Genomic DNA, 18,057 nt, shown 5'->3' with positions numbered 1-18,057 from the left:
TTGAAAAGAAATTAAAAGATCCAGAATTACATAAAATCATTTTAGTAGGTCATAGTATGGGTGGTAAATCAGCAATGATGTTTGCTTTAAATAATCCTCATTTAGTTGATGGTTTGGTTCCAATTGATGGTATTGTATTTTAAATTTATTCATTTTAAAAAAATAAAAATAAAAATAAAAATATATTAATAATTAATAATTAATAATATATTATAGTATCACCTTCAAATTATGTTGGAATTCATAATCATAATACTAAATTTGAAGCAATGTTAAATGCTTCAAAATTATTTAAAAATCCAAATACTACTAAAATTTTAATTGAAAAAGAAATGATAGATTCTGGACTTGAAAATAAAGGTGAAAGACTTTATTTATTAAATAATTTAAAAGAATTGAATAAAAATAAAAATAATAATAACAATAATAATAATAATAATAATGAAGAAAATCCATTATTTTCTTGGAAATTAAATGTTGAAACTTTATATGAAAATCAAGATAAATTATTAGGTTTTCCAAATAATGAAGAATTAATTCAAACTTCAACAAACAATAAATTACCACAATTTAATAAGAAAACCTTTTTTATTGGTGGTGCTGATAGTCATTATTTACAATTGGCTCATCGTGAAAATATTCATAAATTATTCCCAAATCACGAGATACAATTATTCCAAAATTCTGACCATTTCGTATATGCTCAAAAACCAAGAGATTTTGCTGATGTTTTATATAATTATTCAAAAAATATAATAAAATCTTAAAATAAGTAAATAATGGAAAAAAAAACATAAAAAAAAAATAAAATATAATAAAAATCCAAAATAGTATATAATAATAAAAAAAAAAGAAAAAAAAAAATCTAGGACCCAAAATTCAATTAATCCATAGAGGAGTCAAAAGGGAAGAAAAAAAAAAAAAAAAAAAAAAAAAAAAAAGAATTAATTTTATGTGGTTTTCCAACTTTTTTCAATAGTGTTGAGTCAAGCACGTCATTCTTTTTTTATTTTTTTTTTTATTTTTTTAATTTTTTATTTTTCATTTTTTCACTTTTTTTTTTATTTTTTTTATTTTTATTTTTTTTATTTTCTTACTCGACCAAAAATAATAATTTTTATTTTTTATATTTTTTTAATAAATAGGGGAAATTCATCCATTAACAAATAAATAAAAAAAAAAAAAAAAAAAAAAAAACCAATAAAGAAGAGAAAAAAAAAAGAAAAAAATTATATATTCATTTTCTCTTTTTTTTAAAAAAAAAAAAAAAAAAAAGAAAGAAAAATGAAAATAAACTATAATTTAGTAATAGTTATTTTTTCAATATCTATATATCTGTTATATATATCAATTTCAGTGAGAAGTCACCCCAATAATAATAATAATATAATACAAAACCAACCAAATTCATTATATAATAACAATAATAAAATTAAAAAAACAAGTAGCAGTAGCAGCAGTAGTAACACTCGCACCAAAGATGGAAAAACTGAACATCATAGCGAATCAACTCAATGTATAGATAATGTTTGTAAGACTGTTAGACATTCTTCAAATCCAAATAATAACAACAATAATAATAATAATAATAATCAAAACGAAAATCAATATAAAAATGAACAACAAAATGACAATAATAATATAAATAATATAAATAATAATATAAATAATAATATAAATGAAGATAGTGAAGAATCATATTCTGAATCAAATAGTTATTATTCAGCATCACAACATATAAATGGAGTAGACTATTATTATACGAATAATAATGGTGTAGAGTCATTGGATATTAAAGGAAAGGATCCAAGTGAACTTAGTATTTATGAAAAGGAATCGATATTAAGGGATTTTAGATCAAGATTAGGTATAGAGTATACATTAGATACAACTAGTAATTATAATTATGATGTTGGTTTCCTTTCAAATTGGTATTACTTTTTTTCTTCACAATTTAGAGATATCTTTATTCAACCTACTCTAACTCACAAGTATAAAGATTATGAACTTAGTAGTAGTAGTGGTGATGGTGGTATTATTGATAGTAGTAGTTCTTCATCATCATCATCATCATCGAGCAACAACAACAACAACAACAACAACAACAACCACCACCACCACCACCAACATAATAATAATAATGGTTTAAAGTATATGACATATCAACAAACTGAAGTCGATAAAATTATGGATGAACTTTATATGTTTGATCAACAAGAAATTGAATTAAAGAAAAGAGTATCTGATATCAGTACTTATTATAAACAAATTGAATTGGGTACAATTAAATTAATTCCAACCATTGATGAATTGGCTGATATTGAAAGTGAACGTTTATTCCTTTTAGAGAAACGTCTAAAGAGAGCAAGAGCTAAATTACTTAGTAAAAAAGAATTATTAACTTCAATTCAACAAGATTTTGAAAGAGCAAATTATTATCAAAAAATTGAACAACAACAACAACAACAACAACAACAACAACAACAACAACAACAACAACAACAACAACAACAACAACAACAACAACAACAACAACAACAACAACAACAACAACAACAACAACAACAACAACAACAACAACAACAACAACAACAAAATCAACAACACCAACAAATACAACAAAGCCAACAATCTAAACAAATACAGCAACAAGTACAACAACAACATCAACAAAATATGCAACAACATCAACAAAATATGCAACAACACCAACAAAATATGCAACAACATAAAATTGAACAACAGTCAAACTAAATAATAAATTTATTATTTTTTAAACTAGGAATTTTTTCCATTTTAATTTTTATTATTATTTATTTTATTAAAAAAAATTGAAAGTGTTTGATGTTTTTTTTCCATAAAACTTGGAAGATTTGACAAAGATTTTGAAAGGATTTTCCTAAATTTATTTTAAAAAAGAGACTTCGTTGGATTTTTTTTTTTGATTTTTTAATTTTCAATTTTTTTTTTTTTTTTTTTTTTTTTTTTTTAAAATTTTATTTTTTTAATTCCCAACATATACTTATACATATACTTATACATATACAATGAATTTAAGTGAGGATGTTTTAAAAGGAATAGAAACTCTATCAGATGAAAAATTAATAAATGATAGTGTATTTAAACATATTATCGATACTTGTTTTTTAGTAATATTAAAGAAAAAAACTGAATCTGATTTATTTGGTAAGTTATTTCACATACACACACACACCTCTTGCCATACCTTTTTTTCTTCTCCTTTTTCTTCATATTCTAACATCATCCAAAATAAAATAATTTCATTCATTATTAAATCAATTAGATAATAAAGCTGTATCAAGTGTTGATACAATTGCATTAAAACAAACTTTTTCAGCATTCATCGTTTTTATTTTAGAATCAATGAAAATAAATTATGATCAATCATCAATAAGGTTTGTCTTTTTTATTATTATTATTACTATTATTATTTTAAGAAAGGAAGAGAAAAAAAAAAAAAAAAAAAAAAAAAAAAAAAAGAGAAAGATTAATTAATAAATTAATAAATAATTAAATATTATGATAGTGATTTATTGGAAGAACATAAATTATCAAGTAGTAGAATTGATTTCATTTCAAATTATTTTAAAGAATATAGAGTTGCAATTAGAAAACATTTATCAGTAACAAACTTTCATTTTCCTCATATTATTGATGTAAATTGGAGATTGGATTTATTCATGAAATCAAATGCTGTAGAGAAATTAAATACACCAGTTTATTTAATTAATTTAACTACTGAACAAGAAGAAAATGTTAAAGGTAAAGTTCAATTCGCTGCAACTTTAGATCAATTACAAGATTTAGTATTTAAACTTAGAGATGCTCAAAAACAAATTGAGAGATCTTCTATAAAATCTTAAATCAAATAAAATCAAAAATAGTGTCTTATTATTATTAAAAAAAAAAAAAAAAAAAAAAAAAAAAAAAAAGGAAAAAAATAAAATAAATAATAATATTTTTGTAAATATATTTTACTTATTCTTTATGTATTTTTTTTTTTTTTTTTTCATTTTATTATTTTAATAATATTTTTTTATTTTTTATTATTTGAATAATTTATTTTTCTAATCATTTTATTTTATTTTATTTTTATTAAATTTTTTTTTTTTTTATATTTGGCCACCCCCTTTTTATCGCAAAAAAAAAAGATTTTTTAAAAAAAAAAATAAAAAAAAATAATAAAAAAAAAAAAATTAAAATTGTAAACAAAAAAAAAAAAAAAAAAAAAAAAAAAAAACTCACAGACTCATTTTTTTTTTTTTTTCAACTACAACTACAATAAAATTGTATTATAACACTTTTGTGGATTTTAAAATCAAGTTTGACATAATATAATAGAAAGAAAAAAAAAAAAAAAAAAAAAAAAAAAGAAAAACTAAATACTTCATTTATATATATATATATATTTTTTTTTAATTTTATTTAATTTAATAACTACTATTATTAATAATAATAAAGAATGTTTGGATCAAGTAAAAATAAAAAACCAAGTGGTGGTGGTAATAATGGTAAACCACCAGTTGAGGATGAATATACAGATGAACCAATACCAGATATTAATTTTAAAGAAATTGATAAATTATTAAATACAGAAATCAATGAAGATGATGTTGAATTGACAGATGCAGATTTAGAGGATCCTGAATTATTATCTCAACTAAGCCAAATTGAAAGTGGTGAAACTCTAAAGAAACCAGAACCACTTAAAAAACAATCACTACAACAACAACAAACTACAACCTCAACTATTACAACCACTATTAAAACACAAGTTATACCCAAACCATTACCAAAACCTGTAAAAACTGAAGAAGATGAATTAAAAGATTTAATGGATTTTGATGATGATAATAATAATAATAGCAATAATAAAGATAGTAATAATCAAACTGATTATATTGATCATGTAAGATTATCAAATCAATACTGTTTGTGACATATTATTATGATGATATTAATATATATATATATTTTATTTTTTCATTTTTTATTTTTTTAAAGGAATTAATTAAAAAATTAGAAGAAAGATTAATTATTTATAAAAAATTAGCATTAGTGGCGAAACAACAAGATAATAAAACAGAAGCATTACAATATATGAAGGGTGCAAAAGTTATATCAGAAGCATTAGAGAATTTAAAGGAAGGTTTACCAATTGAAACTTCAATTTTACCACCACATATTTCAGTATCACAATTACAACAAGTACAACAACAAGCACAAGCACAATTACAACAAATTCAAACACCAACAAGATCTCAAACACCAAATAATAGATCACCAACAGCAACACCATCATCAATGGTATCACCAAAAACTCAAATTTTATCTAGAGAAACTATTGAAGCAGAGGAGAGAATTCAAACATGGGATTTAATTGAAGAGGATTTTAGAAGAAAACATTTGAAACTTACATCAGAGGCTGTTAGATTAAGAGATATTGATAAGGTTGCAGCAATTCATTTATTAAAGGAGAGTAAAGGTGTTCATGCAATCATTGACCAAATACTCGTTAATCGTGACCAAGGTTTACCACCACCATCATTTCATTTCGAAGAGAAAGTAAACTCCACTGAGATTTCGTTCCCTGATATCAAAGAAAATGAATTTGTTATAAAACTATCGAATGGACAAGAATTACAAAAGGCATTATCAACTGATTTCACCATCTACGGTGAATTACCATACCCATCACCTGAACAACCAACTAAATTTCAAACTTCTACAATCTCCCTCTCTGATAGTTCATTTTCATATGTAACTAAACTTCAAATTGAAAGAAAGAAAACACTTCAAAGATGTTTAGAAAAGAAGAAAATCTCATTAGTATTCTATTCCTCAAGAATGTTCTTTATGAAATCTGTAGTGGGTAAATGTGAAATCAAATTATCCGATCTTTTAAATAAATGTGAAATCAATGAAAAAGTACCAATCTTAAAAGAAGGTTCAAAAAAAGAAACTGGTAGCTTTTTAAATGTAAACATTAAAATGAGAACACCATTATTAGGTAAAGAATTAAAAGTTGTTAAAGAAAAAGTTTTAGTTTTAGATACTCCAATAACTATAACTGAAAAATCAACAACAACAACAACAACAACAACATCATCAAAATCAACATCAAATCCAACTCAAGCACCAACTCCTGCTGCAGAAACTTCTATAACTACCACAACTACAACAAAAACAACAACAGAAACACCATCAAAGCCTACACCTACACCTACACCAACACCAACACCAACACCAGCAACAACAGTAGAAAAAACTACAACAACAACAGCTGCAACAACAACAACAGCAACAAAAGCTTCAGTAAAAACAGATGATGTAACAGATGAAGATTTGGATGAAATGGTAGAAGATTTAGATAGAGTAGTATCAAATAATGTATTTGAATGGATGCAAGAGACAATCAATCAACAAATAGCAACACAAGGAGCAAAACCAGAGTTATTAGATAGAAAACAAGCAATTGATATTAAACTCATGCTTTTGGAAACTAATGTCTCAACTGGATTGTTGTCATTAGAAGATTATTTAAAGCAACTTGAAGTAGCTATTGGAGAGGATAAAAAATTAGCATTACAATTATCTACAAAGGGCAGAAAAGATTTAGCTTTGAAAATAATGCAACGTATGAAGATTATGCAAAAGGAATTAGATGAATGTAATCAACCTGCAGAAGAATAAAAAAAAAAAAAAAAAAATAATAATAATAAAAAAAAATAAAAAATCCTTTTTTTTTTTTTTTTTTTTTTTTTTGTTAAAATATTTAATAATAGAGGTAGGAATTTATTTAAATTAGAGATTATAGTAATTTTATTGGATGAAATTAAATGTTTCAATCACATTTTTATTTTTATTTTTATTTTCATTTTTATTTTTTTTTATTTTAGTTTTTCCAATCACTTTTTTTTTTTTTTTTTAACCCTAAATCAATAAAATAATAAAAAAAAAAAAAAAAATTATAATAAAATTAAAATAATTAATAATAAATTTTTAACCACACACAAAACTTCAATTTTTTGATGATAAAAAAAAATATCTAATCAAATTTTTGTAATTCAACCAACAACTGGAGGTTTTTTTTTTGAAAATAAAAAATAAAAAATATCAAGACACTGTTTTCTTGGTTGGATATGTCCAAAAAAACAATAATTACAATTGTAATAATAAAATGTTAAAAATAAAAGCTTTTAAAAAAAAAAAAATAAAAAAAAAAAACTAATCCCTAAAGCCATGATTTTGGAACTTTTGAAAAATAAAAAAAAAAAAATCTTCTATGTTAATGATTATTAAAAAAAAACAAAAAAAAAAAAAATAAAGAATATTTATAAATTAAATTTTATAATTTACAAATAAATTATTGGTGGTTGGAAACATTAACAACACATAAACACAGAAAACAAAATTGATTTTTTATATTAGAATTTTAATGAAAATTCATTTCATTTGAGTTTATTCGTAAAATAATATTTGAGTTGAATACCATAATTATTTTGAACATATGAATTTTTTGGTGTTTTTTGTTTTTTGTTTTTATTTTATTCAATCTTTTTGTATTTTTTATTTCGTCAGTTTTGAAATCATTTTTGATCAAAAAATGAAGGTGATTATTTATTTGATTAAAATAAATCGTCCTTTTTTTTTTTAAAAAAAAATGGGTCATTTGAGATAAAAGAAAATAAAAAACAAGATTGGTAGGTTTTTTTAATTTGTTTTTTAAAAAAAAAAAAAAAAAAGTGATCTTAGAATTTAATAATAAAAATAATAAATTAATTAAAGAGAAACACTATAAAATCGAAATAAAAAAAAATTAATTTAAAAAATCATAAAGTTAATAAAATTAAGATCAATTTTTTATTAAATAAAAAATGAAATTATAATACCAAAAATATCATTTTAGTTGATAGATTTATTGATTGAGAGGAATTAATAAAATAAAATATATGTTATATTGTTATTTAAAAAAAAAAACAATAATAATAAAAGTTAAATTATGCCAAATATCAAATTATATACCAACGAAAATCTAATATTTAATTTTTAATTTTTTTGATTAATATTTTCCTACCACCCTTTCATTTATTTGGATATTTTATTTTTTATTTACTGATTAATTTTTTTTTTTTTAATCTTTTTTTTTTTATTAAAAAAACTGATTAATTCATCATGATAACCGAAGAAAGATATATTATTGTCAAAAAATTGATAGTAAACTACTTTGTCTATTAAAATTTTTATTTGAAAAAAAGTAAATTCATTTTTTGATATTAATTAAAATCTATAAGAAAAAAAAACATAGACTGGCTTATTATAAAAATTTTCAATAATCAATTGATTATGATAATATCTAAATCTTTCTCTCTTTTTCATAGGAATAATCTGCAGAACGGGTATTTTTTTTTTTCAATTTTTTTTTTTTTTTTTTGTCATTGAGATAACTCAGACATGAGATTTTTGGAAGAAAAATAAAAAAAAAAAAAAAAAAATAATAATAAAAAAAAGAGATGGAGTATATTTGCTGGTGGTAAAAAAAAAAAAAAAAAAAGGAGTTTATTAAAAAAAAAAAAAAAAAAAAAAACAATACCCAAGCCTCCAAATGGGGGTGTTGATTGGTTTTTTTTTTTTTTTGTTTAGTTTTTTTTTTTTTTCATCCTACACATTATATGCACATAATGTTAACGGTTAAAATTTATTTTAAAAATTGAAAAGTTTAATTTTTTCCTTTTCCACTTTTTTTTTTTAAAATTATTTGAAACATTTAGATGTTTATGGGTGAACTTAGAGATTCAATTGTTCAAATATTATTATTATTATAATTTTTATAAATTTTAATTAAAAATGAATTTTTTCAAATTAATTTGAGATTATTTGTTGTGGTAGTTAGTTGTAGTTTATTGCAACAGTTTCATATTATAGTCCCCATTAAATATGTAATCATTGTGATTGAAAAAAATATCAAATGATTGAAGGAGAAGAAATTGAATATAATAGATTCTTATATTAAATCACTGAAAATGATTATAGTCTGCAAATATTTATAAAAAAAAAAAAAAAAAAATTAAAAAAAATAAAAATTAAATTAAATAATCAATCAAACAAAATATCAACTAATCATTATAAACTTAATTATATGAAAAAAAAAAAAAATTTGTAAATTAAAAAAAAAAAACAATACACCAAAACAGATCCCATTAGAAAAAAAAAAAAAAAAAATTAAAAAAAAATTAAAAAAAATTAAAAATCCAGATTTTCATCACAAATATATTTGCATGATTAATATTTCGTGGGGTTTTTTAATATTTTTGGGTATATGAAAAAATAAAAAAAAAAAATAATAAAATTATTATACAACCCCCAATCAAAATTCTTTAAATTAAAAGAAACTCTCAAGTTGTTGTCGAAAATATGCAAACTATTATTTTGGGGTTTTATATTTTGTCAGTTGACTCATAAAAAAAAAAACTCCACACAAATATTAAAACTATTATTTAGAAAACACACAATAACCACCCACCAAAAAAAAAAAAAAAAAAAAAAATTTGTATAATAATATAAAAAAAAAAAAAAACCTCATAAATCATCACAAAAACGATATATGATAAGATTACATTAAGATATTATAAAAACAATGGTGTGTTTCTATTATTATTCCAACTTGAAATCTTATCAAAATGAGGATATATCATAATCGAGTTGGGTTATTTTTAATGTGCTACTCTTTCTAAACATGGAACACTTATAAATTCTTTTATAATCTCTTTTTTATTTTTAGTTGTATGGAACCAAAAATAAGTCAATAATAGACCTGTGATAAAAATGAAAATTTACTCTTCAAATTTGAGTTGCCTATAAATTAAAATTTTTTTTTTTTTTTTTTCATTTCAATCCAAATACAAACAGTATTAAGTAATAATAATAATAAATAATAATATACAATTAAATAAATAAATATACATTCACTTATAAATATAATTAATTATTTGTTTCAATATATATAAACAATTTTTTTTTATTCAATTATTTATTTATTTTTTTTTTTTTTTTTTTAATTACCATATAAATTATTTTAATATTTTTTCCTCACAATAATTTTTTTTTTTTTAATATACAACCGCAACTTTCTCATATAAATTTTTCAAATAATAATAACAATAAATAATAATTTTTTTTTTCTCTCAATAATTTTTTAAAAATATCCAAAATTTATTTTCGTGCAAGATATTTATAAAAAAAAAAATAAAATAAAACAAAATAAAAAAAAATAAAAAAAAAAAAAAAAAAATGATTTCATCAACTTTTAATAATAACGCAACCCCAGATTTTTTAATAAATAATAATAATTTTATATTTTTTAATAATAACGCAAATATTCCAATCCCACTTACAAACAGATTGCCATATACAAATAAATTTTTTAATAATAATCAAAATAAAAAAGATGAAATTTTAATTAATAATAATATAAATAATAATAATAATAATAATATTATAAATAATGTTGAATATGACGTTCCAACATTGTCACCACAAATCGCAAGCGTTGAATTATTATCATTACCACAAAAACAAATAGTATCATCACCATCATCATCTAGCGTTGAATCATCATCAGTACCACAATTTCCACAATATTGTTCATTGAAAAAATGTGAATTATGTGAACGTGGTCAACCAGCACTTTTATTAAAAACCCCAACATGGAGTTCAATTATGAGAGTTGTATTTTTTACACTCCATAATGAATATCCAGAAAAACAATATTTTTCATTAAAGACAGAAGTATATGAATTTATGACTTCTCATTGGGAAAGATTATGTATAAATAGAAAAAGAACAGATAATTGGAGAAAACAAATTCAAGATATGTTAAGTCATAGCAAGAATGTTTTTGAAAGCGGTTTAGAAAAATTAAAACAAAATGGTTTTTGGAAATTAAGAAATATAGTTGATCCATGGGTTATAAATGAAAATAAAATTTCATCTTCCTCAGCTGAATCATCACCAATAATTAATAGTAATCAATGGAAAAAGAAAAGATCATTTGAAGATGAATCAAATAATAATAATAATAATAATAATAATAATTTTAGCGATAATAATAATAATAAAAAATTAAAAACACCATTATTTACACCAATTTCATCACCATCATTATCATCTTCATCATCAACAACAACAACAACAAATGATCAATCTACACCAGAATTAGAATCAATTGATAATATTTTTGGAAAAGAAATTCAATCAATTAGAAATGAAACTAAAAAATTATTTAAATTATTACCATCATTGAAAAATGATCAAAGTTTAACAAAAGAAATTTTAGTTTCAATTCAATTGAAATTATCTCAATATGAAAATAGATTAAATATTTTAGAGAAAGAAAAAGAATCTTTTAGAATCACTCTTCCATTTTCACCATTTCCAGTTTCAAATAAATTATCATTTAATATAAATAATTATAGCGAACCATCTTCACCATCTCAACAAATTCCATCTTCACCATCACAATCAACTGATGTTTCAAGATCAAACTCACCAATTCCAGCTCAAACCCCAAAAAATAATTGTAATAATAATCAAAAATTATTCTTTGCTTAAATATTATTTTTTAACAAAAAATAAAAAAAATAAAAAAATAAAAAAAGCAAATAATATATAATAAATAAAATAAAAATCAAACAAATATTTTGTAAATAATATTTTTATAAAAAAAAAAACAACCAAAAAAAACAACCTTTTCTTTCTTTTTTTTTCTTTTATTTCTTTTTTTTTTTTTTTTTTACACGTATTACACTGGGTATAAAAATAAAAAAAAAGGTTGATTTACTTTATTGTTGCAAAATATAAATCCATATTTTTTTTTTTTATACATTTTTTTTTTTTTATTATTATTTATTTTTTTTTTTTATTTTTTTTTATTTATTTTTTATTTTTTTTTTTTTTTTATTTGTTTATTTGAAATGAATACCAGTTTCATGAAATTTATTTAATAATTTTAAGAAATCATTAATGTCTAATTTTGAAGAACGTGAATCTAAAAAGTCATTATCAGTTAAAGTTTTAATGATTAATTCTTTCATTTGTTCATCAGAACCATCAGTATTCATTTTACCTTCTAAAGCACAATAAGTTTTATAATTTTGATTTAAAGTTTCAATTACACTACTAACTCTGAAAATACCTGATAATGTTTTATTTTTTCTAGAGAAACATAATTTAACTAAACCATCCCATTCAACGAAATTAATTGGTGGTGGTGGATTGAATGGTTCAATTCTAACTACTGCTGACTCAACTTTTGGTGGTGGAAGGAAATTATTCTTACCTACTTTCATTAAATGTGTTACTTTTGATAATAATTGTGTATTAACTGATAAACGACAATATAAACTATCACCTGGTTTTGCTCCTAAACGAAGTGCAAACTCCTTTTGAAACATAAGTACTGCTGTTCTAAAAATTGGTCTATGTGCTAATAATTTAAATGTTAATGGTGATGAAATCTATTATTATTATTATTATTATTATTATTATTATTATTATTATTATTATTATTATTATTATTATTATTATTATTATTATTATTATTATTATTATTATTATTTAAATAGAAATAAAAATATATATTAATTATCTTTTCTACTTTTTTTTTTTTTTATTTTTTTTTTTAACCTTATTTATTTTAAAAACTTACTTGATATGGAACATTTGCTACGCAAACATCAAAGTATGGTAGATCAACTTTTAAAAAATCACCTAATATAATTTGAAGATGTTGTGCATATGGTCTAAATTTAAAAACAATAAAATACTTGTAAATATTATATATTATAGGTTATTACTAGATGGGGGTGTAGTGTCTATAAGATATATTTATATATTTAAGTATACATACGAAGCGGCAACTCTTTTTTGTAATTCAGCAGCCATACGTGGATCAACTTCAATAGCAATAACTTTTTTACAGTTTTCTAATAATTTCATTGTTAAATTACCAGTACCTGGACCAATTTCAAGTACTGTATCTGTTGATTTAAGTTGTGATTTATCTACAATTGCATCAATAATTAATGGATTCTTTAACAAATGTTGACCATAACTTTTATCTTTATTTTAAAAAATAAATAAATAAATAAATAAAAAAATTAGAAAAATGTAAGAATGGGTTTTGTGTGATAATCATTTTTATTATAACTTTTTTTTTTTTTTTTTTTTTTTTTTTTTTTTGGGGGGATTTTATTTTTTAAAAAAAAAAAAAAAACAATAATGATAATAATATGAAAATATTTATTGATATATGCCAATAAAAAGATTTGATATTTACTCATTTGAAATTCATGATGTCTGGCAGCTGTTGCTGATTTTGTCTTTTCAACTTTTGCATCTACACCAATTTTAACTGGTTTTACCATTTTATATCTTTATTATTTTCTTATTTATTAAACTGTTTATTATTATTATTGTTGTTATTACCTTTATTTACTATTTACAATATTTGATGTGTTTTTTTTTTTTTTTTTTTTTTTTTTTTTTTTCCCCCCTCGGCTCCGTTTTTTTTTTTTTTTTTTTTTTTTTTCCCAAAAATTTATTTTTTTTTTATTTTTTATTTTTTATTTTTTGTTTTTTTTTTTTAATTACTTTCGCATAAAAAACTGAAATAGCTATTTATAAATATCTTTCAAATTTAAAATTGTAATTTTAGGTGTTTTTTTTTTTAATCTTTTAGTTTGAGACATTGATTTTACTTTTAGCAACCAATTTTTTTTTTTTTTTTTAATAATTAGGCTAGTATTTTAAATTATTTATATAAATATTTTATTTTATTTTATTTTATTTTATTTTATTTTATTTTGTTTTATTTTGTTTTATTTTACTTATATTATTTATTTTATTTTTTTTTGATTAAAATTTTTTTTTTTTATTATTTATTTGTATTAAAATAAATTTAAATATTTTTTAAAGGTATTAATGATTTTTTTTTTTTTTTTTTTTTTTTTTTTTAAATTAACTTAAGCCCAGAGATAATTTAAAAACAAAATTAATTCTGGTGTGATCAGCACTTAATAAAGAGGTTAAATAAAATTGGTAATAATTTTTTCAGGTGTTTTTTTAAATTTTTCGTTTATTTAAGATTTAATACAATACATTGTGAAATTTTATTAAATAGACAAACACATTTTGGTTATTATGATAATCCTTTTAATTTGAGACCTTTCATCTTATTTTTGGCGACTAAAAATGCCAAACGATTCTTTTTAAATAAAATAAAACCAATGATAATGATTAAAACAACAGCAACACAAGGTACAACGATAGCAACAGGTAATACCCAACTGGCACGACCACCATTATTTAAATCACTTGAACATTCTTGATAAGATGATGAAACCAAAACAGAGAAATCAGGATCAATTAAACATTCATGTGTACAATGTGGAAGATTTAATCCAATGACCACTGATTGTTTATTATTATTATTATTATTTGGAATTACAGAGGTTGTTATAAAAGTTTGTCTTGAGTCACTAATAACTCTATTAATGAAACGACCATATAAAACTTTTTGATTTCTTGATATTGTTACATAATTTAATAATTGATTTTTATCGATTTCACTTGTATCAACTTGAGTATCTCTATTATTACATTCATTATTATCTTGAGTATTTCTATTATTATCACCTACTAATGATTCAAATCTTAATTGAAGATTATTTAAAACACTATTAAAAGTGTAATTTTTAATTGAGACTGAAATTTTGATTGAATCTTTATCCAATGTTAAATCTAAACCTGCCCATCGATATTCTCTTGCTGTTTTAACTTCTTCAATAGTGTATGTGATAATACATGATTCTTGAATTGTTTGGGTAAATTTATAGATATTATTTGATGTAATATTTACAGGATCCCATTTCTTTGACAAGTTATATGTATTCACAATATTATTTGAAAAATCAGTTTCAATTAATGATAAAATTGAAATTTCATATGTTGTTTGTTGATTATTCAAAACAGTTGAACCATCAGTTCCATTAATGGTTGTATTTGTTTTTGGAATTTCAATTACTGGTGATGAGGTTGGTGTAGTTGTACCTGTGGTTGATGATGTTGATGTAGTTTCGCCACCAGTTGATGATTTTGAATTACAATCATAACCACCCCATCCACTATTACATTTACATTGACCTGTATTTGTATTACATTTACCATTATTTGAACAATCTTTTGGACAACTATATGTTAATTCAGTATAATGGAACATATTATTACCAGTATATGTAATACCATTTTGAGTGAGAGTAATTGATTGTGTACCACTACCAGCACCAACTGTACAATTTATAAAACTACTAGTAATTGAATTAACATCATGTTGACAAACTTGTTGACCAATCATAATTGATAAACCTGAATGTATTGTACCAAACCAACCCCAGATATCAACAACACCACCGTTTGTTGGTACTGATGATACTGATGTAATGAATTGATTTGGTAAACTACAATCATCACTGGTATATTGTTGAGTGCATTCACAAATTCCATTGGTAGTATTACATTTTCCATTACCTAAAGGTTCATTACAATCAGAATTACATTTAATAATGTCAGATGTTTTATTATCAATTGTATTAATGTAGAATGTAATGATTTCTGTTGATTTTTGACTTTCCAATGTACCTGGAACATAATGACCTAACGGAACGGAATCGATATTACTACAATTTATAATACCATATTCAATATAACTTATTACACAATCAACACCAGCAATTTTTATAGTAAATTGGTTTTTGTTATAAGAAAAATTAATACCTCTAAAAGTGAAATCATTACCAGCTTTTGTAATGGTACTTATTTGAGGTGTTAAATATTTGGTAGCCATCAAATAGATTTTTGAAGAGATATTTACTTTTACTATATCTGGAACTGGTCCTAATAGCCCTTCATTCCAACTATATCCAAATCTTGAATTTGGTATGATTATATCTTTAAATGCTTGATTTTCAATGGTTGGGGGAGCCAAACCAAGGTTTTCTCCATAAAGTTCAAAATATTTTGAACTACTTTCATATTCTAAATTTGGAACCCCTGATCCTGGATCTAAAAGTTTGAAAAGTAATTAGAATTTTTTTTTTTTTTTTTTTTTTTTTTTTTTTTTTTTTTTTTTTTTTTTTTTTTTTTTAAAATAAATAATAAAACATACTGCAAGTTCCCCTATTTAAAAATGGATTGCCGTTCAAATTATTTACATTATAATATGGGAAACAAATTAAACATTGAGGCCAATCACCAGTTAAATTATTTGAATTTAATGAGACCTTGAATAAACAATAAGAATTGGGTATTGGACCTGTGAATTGATTTGATATTAATAAAACTTCTTTTAATTTAGAAAAAGATGAAAGATCTGGTAAATTTGTTTGTGGATCCATTTTGTTATAATTTAAAGATCTATTTTAAAGTATTAAAAATCAAATTATTCAAAATAGTAAAAATAAATAAATAATAATATTAAATAATAATAAAAATAATAATAATAATAATTACAGTTTTTCAATATTTGGAGGAAAATTATCAGGAAATGTTGTAAGACCTATTGAACCAATAGAAATAGAGGTCAATTTGAGTGGTAATGTACCAAGGAATGGAAATTTACCATTAAAATTGAAACTTACATCTGGTGCAAGTACTAGATTATTTAAATTAGGTGGGAGAGAATAACCACTGGCTCTTGCTGTAAAAGAACCATATACAGTTAGACCAATAACTTTGGTAATACTTGAAATTGAATTTGGATAATCCATTGCAAGGTTTTCTTTTTTTAATGCTAAATAAGTAACATTTAATGTACCTAAATTTAATAATTCGGCTTCAGTGAATGAATTTCCAACCAAACTTATTGAGAGTGAGTTTATCAAAAGATACGTAAATGATGGAATATTTTTTAAAGGTAAATTCCTATTAAATTTAATATTAGTATTTTATTATTATTTATAGTTTTTTTTTTTTTTCTTTTTTTTTTAAAAAAAACATACACTTCTGAAAGAGAAGGCTTATCACTAGTTTGAAGAGTATTAGAAAAGGTTGGAGGCTCAACATTTGAATTATTAAGAGTTACATGACTATTTTTTTGTTTTTTTTTTTAATTAGAGTTAGCATCATTATAAAATAATAAAAGTATTATAATAATATCAAAACATACAAATAAGTAAGGTATTTGATTGAATAGAAATCTACAAAATTTAAATTGGAATTATCATTGATTTTAATTGAAATATATTTAGTAGTATTTGCTAAAGCATTTCCAACTGAGGAAAATCTACCATCTAGTTTTAAAATTTAAATATTAATTAATAATTTTGTGGGTGATTTGAATTAATAATACTAATTATAAATACCAACCTGGGAATGTGCAATCGGTTAATTCTATACGTTGTGCAACCTTTGTTTGCATATCAGTTCCAAATGCATCAGCTGATATAGGTAAACCATTGATTTTTCTAAATTAAATGATAATAATAAAAGGTTAATCATTAAATCATTTTATAATAATAAAAAATAAATATATTTAATTCATTTTCTTACAAAGTATTAAGAGAACCTGAAAAACAATTAAAATCATTGTAATTTAAACTTTTTGTAACAAGTACACCATTATTTTCAATATATCTATACAAAAATAAATATTATTAAAAAGTTTTCTAAATTATTTTAATCGTTATTATTATTATTTTTTTTTTTTTTTTTTAATATTATAATTAACCTACAATTCCACAATATTATATTGTGCATTACAAACAACACTTATAGAAGATAAATTCCCAGTAGAATTTATTATATCGCCACCTGTGCAATACTGATTAGTTTTTTCTCCAAAGAAACTAATTAATAAATTATTTAAGCATATTTCATCTGTTGACTTAACAATGGTTAACTTGAGTGAGACAATAAAAATCAATAAATAAAAATAATAAAAAATTGATTTCATTTTATTTTAATTATCTTAATATTTTTTTA

General features: G+C 21.6%; 7 protein-coding genes across 7 annotated transcripts in view; 5 read left to right on the top strand and 2 right to left on the bottom strand.

Moving 5' to 3' along the window:
* Positions 1–767, top strand: part of DDB_G0283799 (hypothetical protein) — a gene marked incomplete at both ends in the record, with an annotated part of 1,327 nt that extends 560 nt beyond the window's left edge. Inside the window, 2 exons of the mRNA XM_633777.1 lie at positions 1–129; positions 217–767. The exon at positions 1–129 is cut by the window's left edge and continues 109 nt beyond it. Of these exons, the coding sequence (XP_638869.1) occupies positions 1–129; positions 217–767 (680 nt within the window). The remainder of the gene's footprint in view (positions 130–216) is intronic.
* A 517-nt stretch (positions 768–1,284) lies between these two features.
* Positions 1,285–2,754, top strand: DDB_G0283797 (hypothetical protein; the record flags this gene model as incomplete). The annotated part of the gene is made up of 1 exon (XM_633776.1): positions 1,285–2,754. One exon carries the CDS (start codon positions 1,285–1,287, stop codon positions 2,752–2,754), a length of 1,470 nt encoding a protein of 489 aa, XP_638868.1.
* A 293-nt stretch (positions 2,755–3,047) lies between these two features.
* On the top strand, positions 3,048–3,884 carry commd3 (COMM domain-containing protein 3; the record flags this gene model as incomplete). The annotated part of the gene is made up of 3 exons (XM_633775.1): positions 3,048–3,186; positions 3,305–3,416; positions 3,548–3,884. 3 exons carry the CDS (start codon positions 3,048–3,050, stop codon positions 3,882–3,884), a joined length of 588 nt encoding a protein of 195 aa, XP_638867.1.
* A 599-nt stretch (positions 3,885–4,483) lies between these two features.
* DDB_G0283793 (hypothetical protein) lies at positions 4,484–6,714 on the top strand (the record flags this gene model as incomplete). The annotated part of the gene is made up of 2 exons (XM_633774.1): positions 4,484–4,930; positions 5,026–6,714. The coding sequence occupies 2 exons, from the start codon at positions 4,484–4,486 to the stop codon at positions 6,712–6,714; spliced, it is 2,136 nt and encodes a 711-aa protein (XP_638866.1).
* A 3,597-nt stretch (positions 6,715–10,311) lies between these two features.
* On the top strand, positions 10,312–11,631 carry DDB_G0283791 (hypothetical protein; the record flags this gene model as incomplete). Its single annotated transcript, XM_633773.1, has 1 exon — positions 10,312–11,631. One exon carries the CDS (start codon positions 10,312–10,314, stop codon positions 11,629–11,631), a length of 1,320 nt encoding a protein of 439 aa, XP_638865.1.
* A 353-nt stretch (positions 11,632–11,984) lies between these two features.
* On the bottom strand, positions 11,985–13,445 carry dimt1l (dimethyladenosine transferase; the record flags this gene model as incomplete). Its single annotated transcript, XM_633772.1, has 4 exons — positions 11,985–12,536; positions 12,728–12,821; positions 12,929–13,139; positions 13,358–13,445. 4 exons carry the CDS (start codon positions 13,443–13,445, stop codon positions 11,985–11,987), a joined length of 945 nt encoding a protein of 314 aa, XP_638864.1.
* Positions 13,446–14,218: 773 nt separating this feature from the next.
* Positions 14,219–18,028, bottom strand: DDB_G0283787 (hypothetical protein; the record flags this gene model as incomplete). The annotated part of the gene is made up of 8 exons (XM_633771.1): positions 14,219–16,140; positions 16,244–16,491; positions 16,588–16,998; positions 17,076–17,162; positions 17,243–17,366; positions 17,443–17,540; positions 17,626–17,709; positions 17,808–18,028. The coding sequence occupies 8 exons, from the start codon at positions 18,026–18,028 to the stop codon at positions 14,219–14,221; spliced, it is 3,195 nt and encodes a 1,064-aa protein (XP_638863.1).
* Positions 18,029–18,057: the final 29 nt, after the last annotated feature.

This window comes from Dictyostelium discoideum (assembly GCF_000004695.1).
Source record: "Dictyostelium discoideum AX4 chromosome 4 chromosome, whole genome shotgun sequence".
NCBI classification, from domain to species: domain Eukaryota; phylum Evosea; class Eumycetozoa; order Dictyosteliales; family Dictyosteliaceae; genus Dictyostelium; species Dictyostelium discoideum.
Note: the sequence above shows the minus strand (reverse complement) of the source record. Positions and strands in the feature narration are given on the sequence as shown.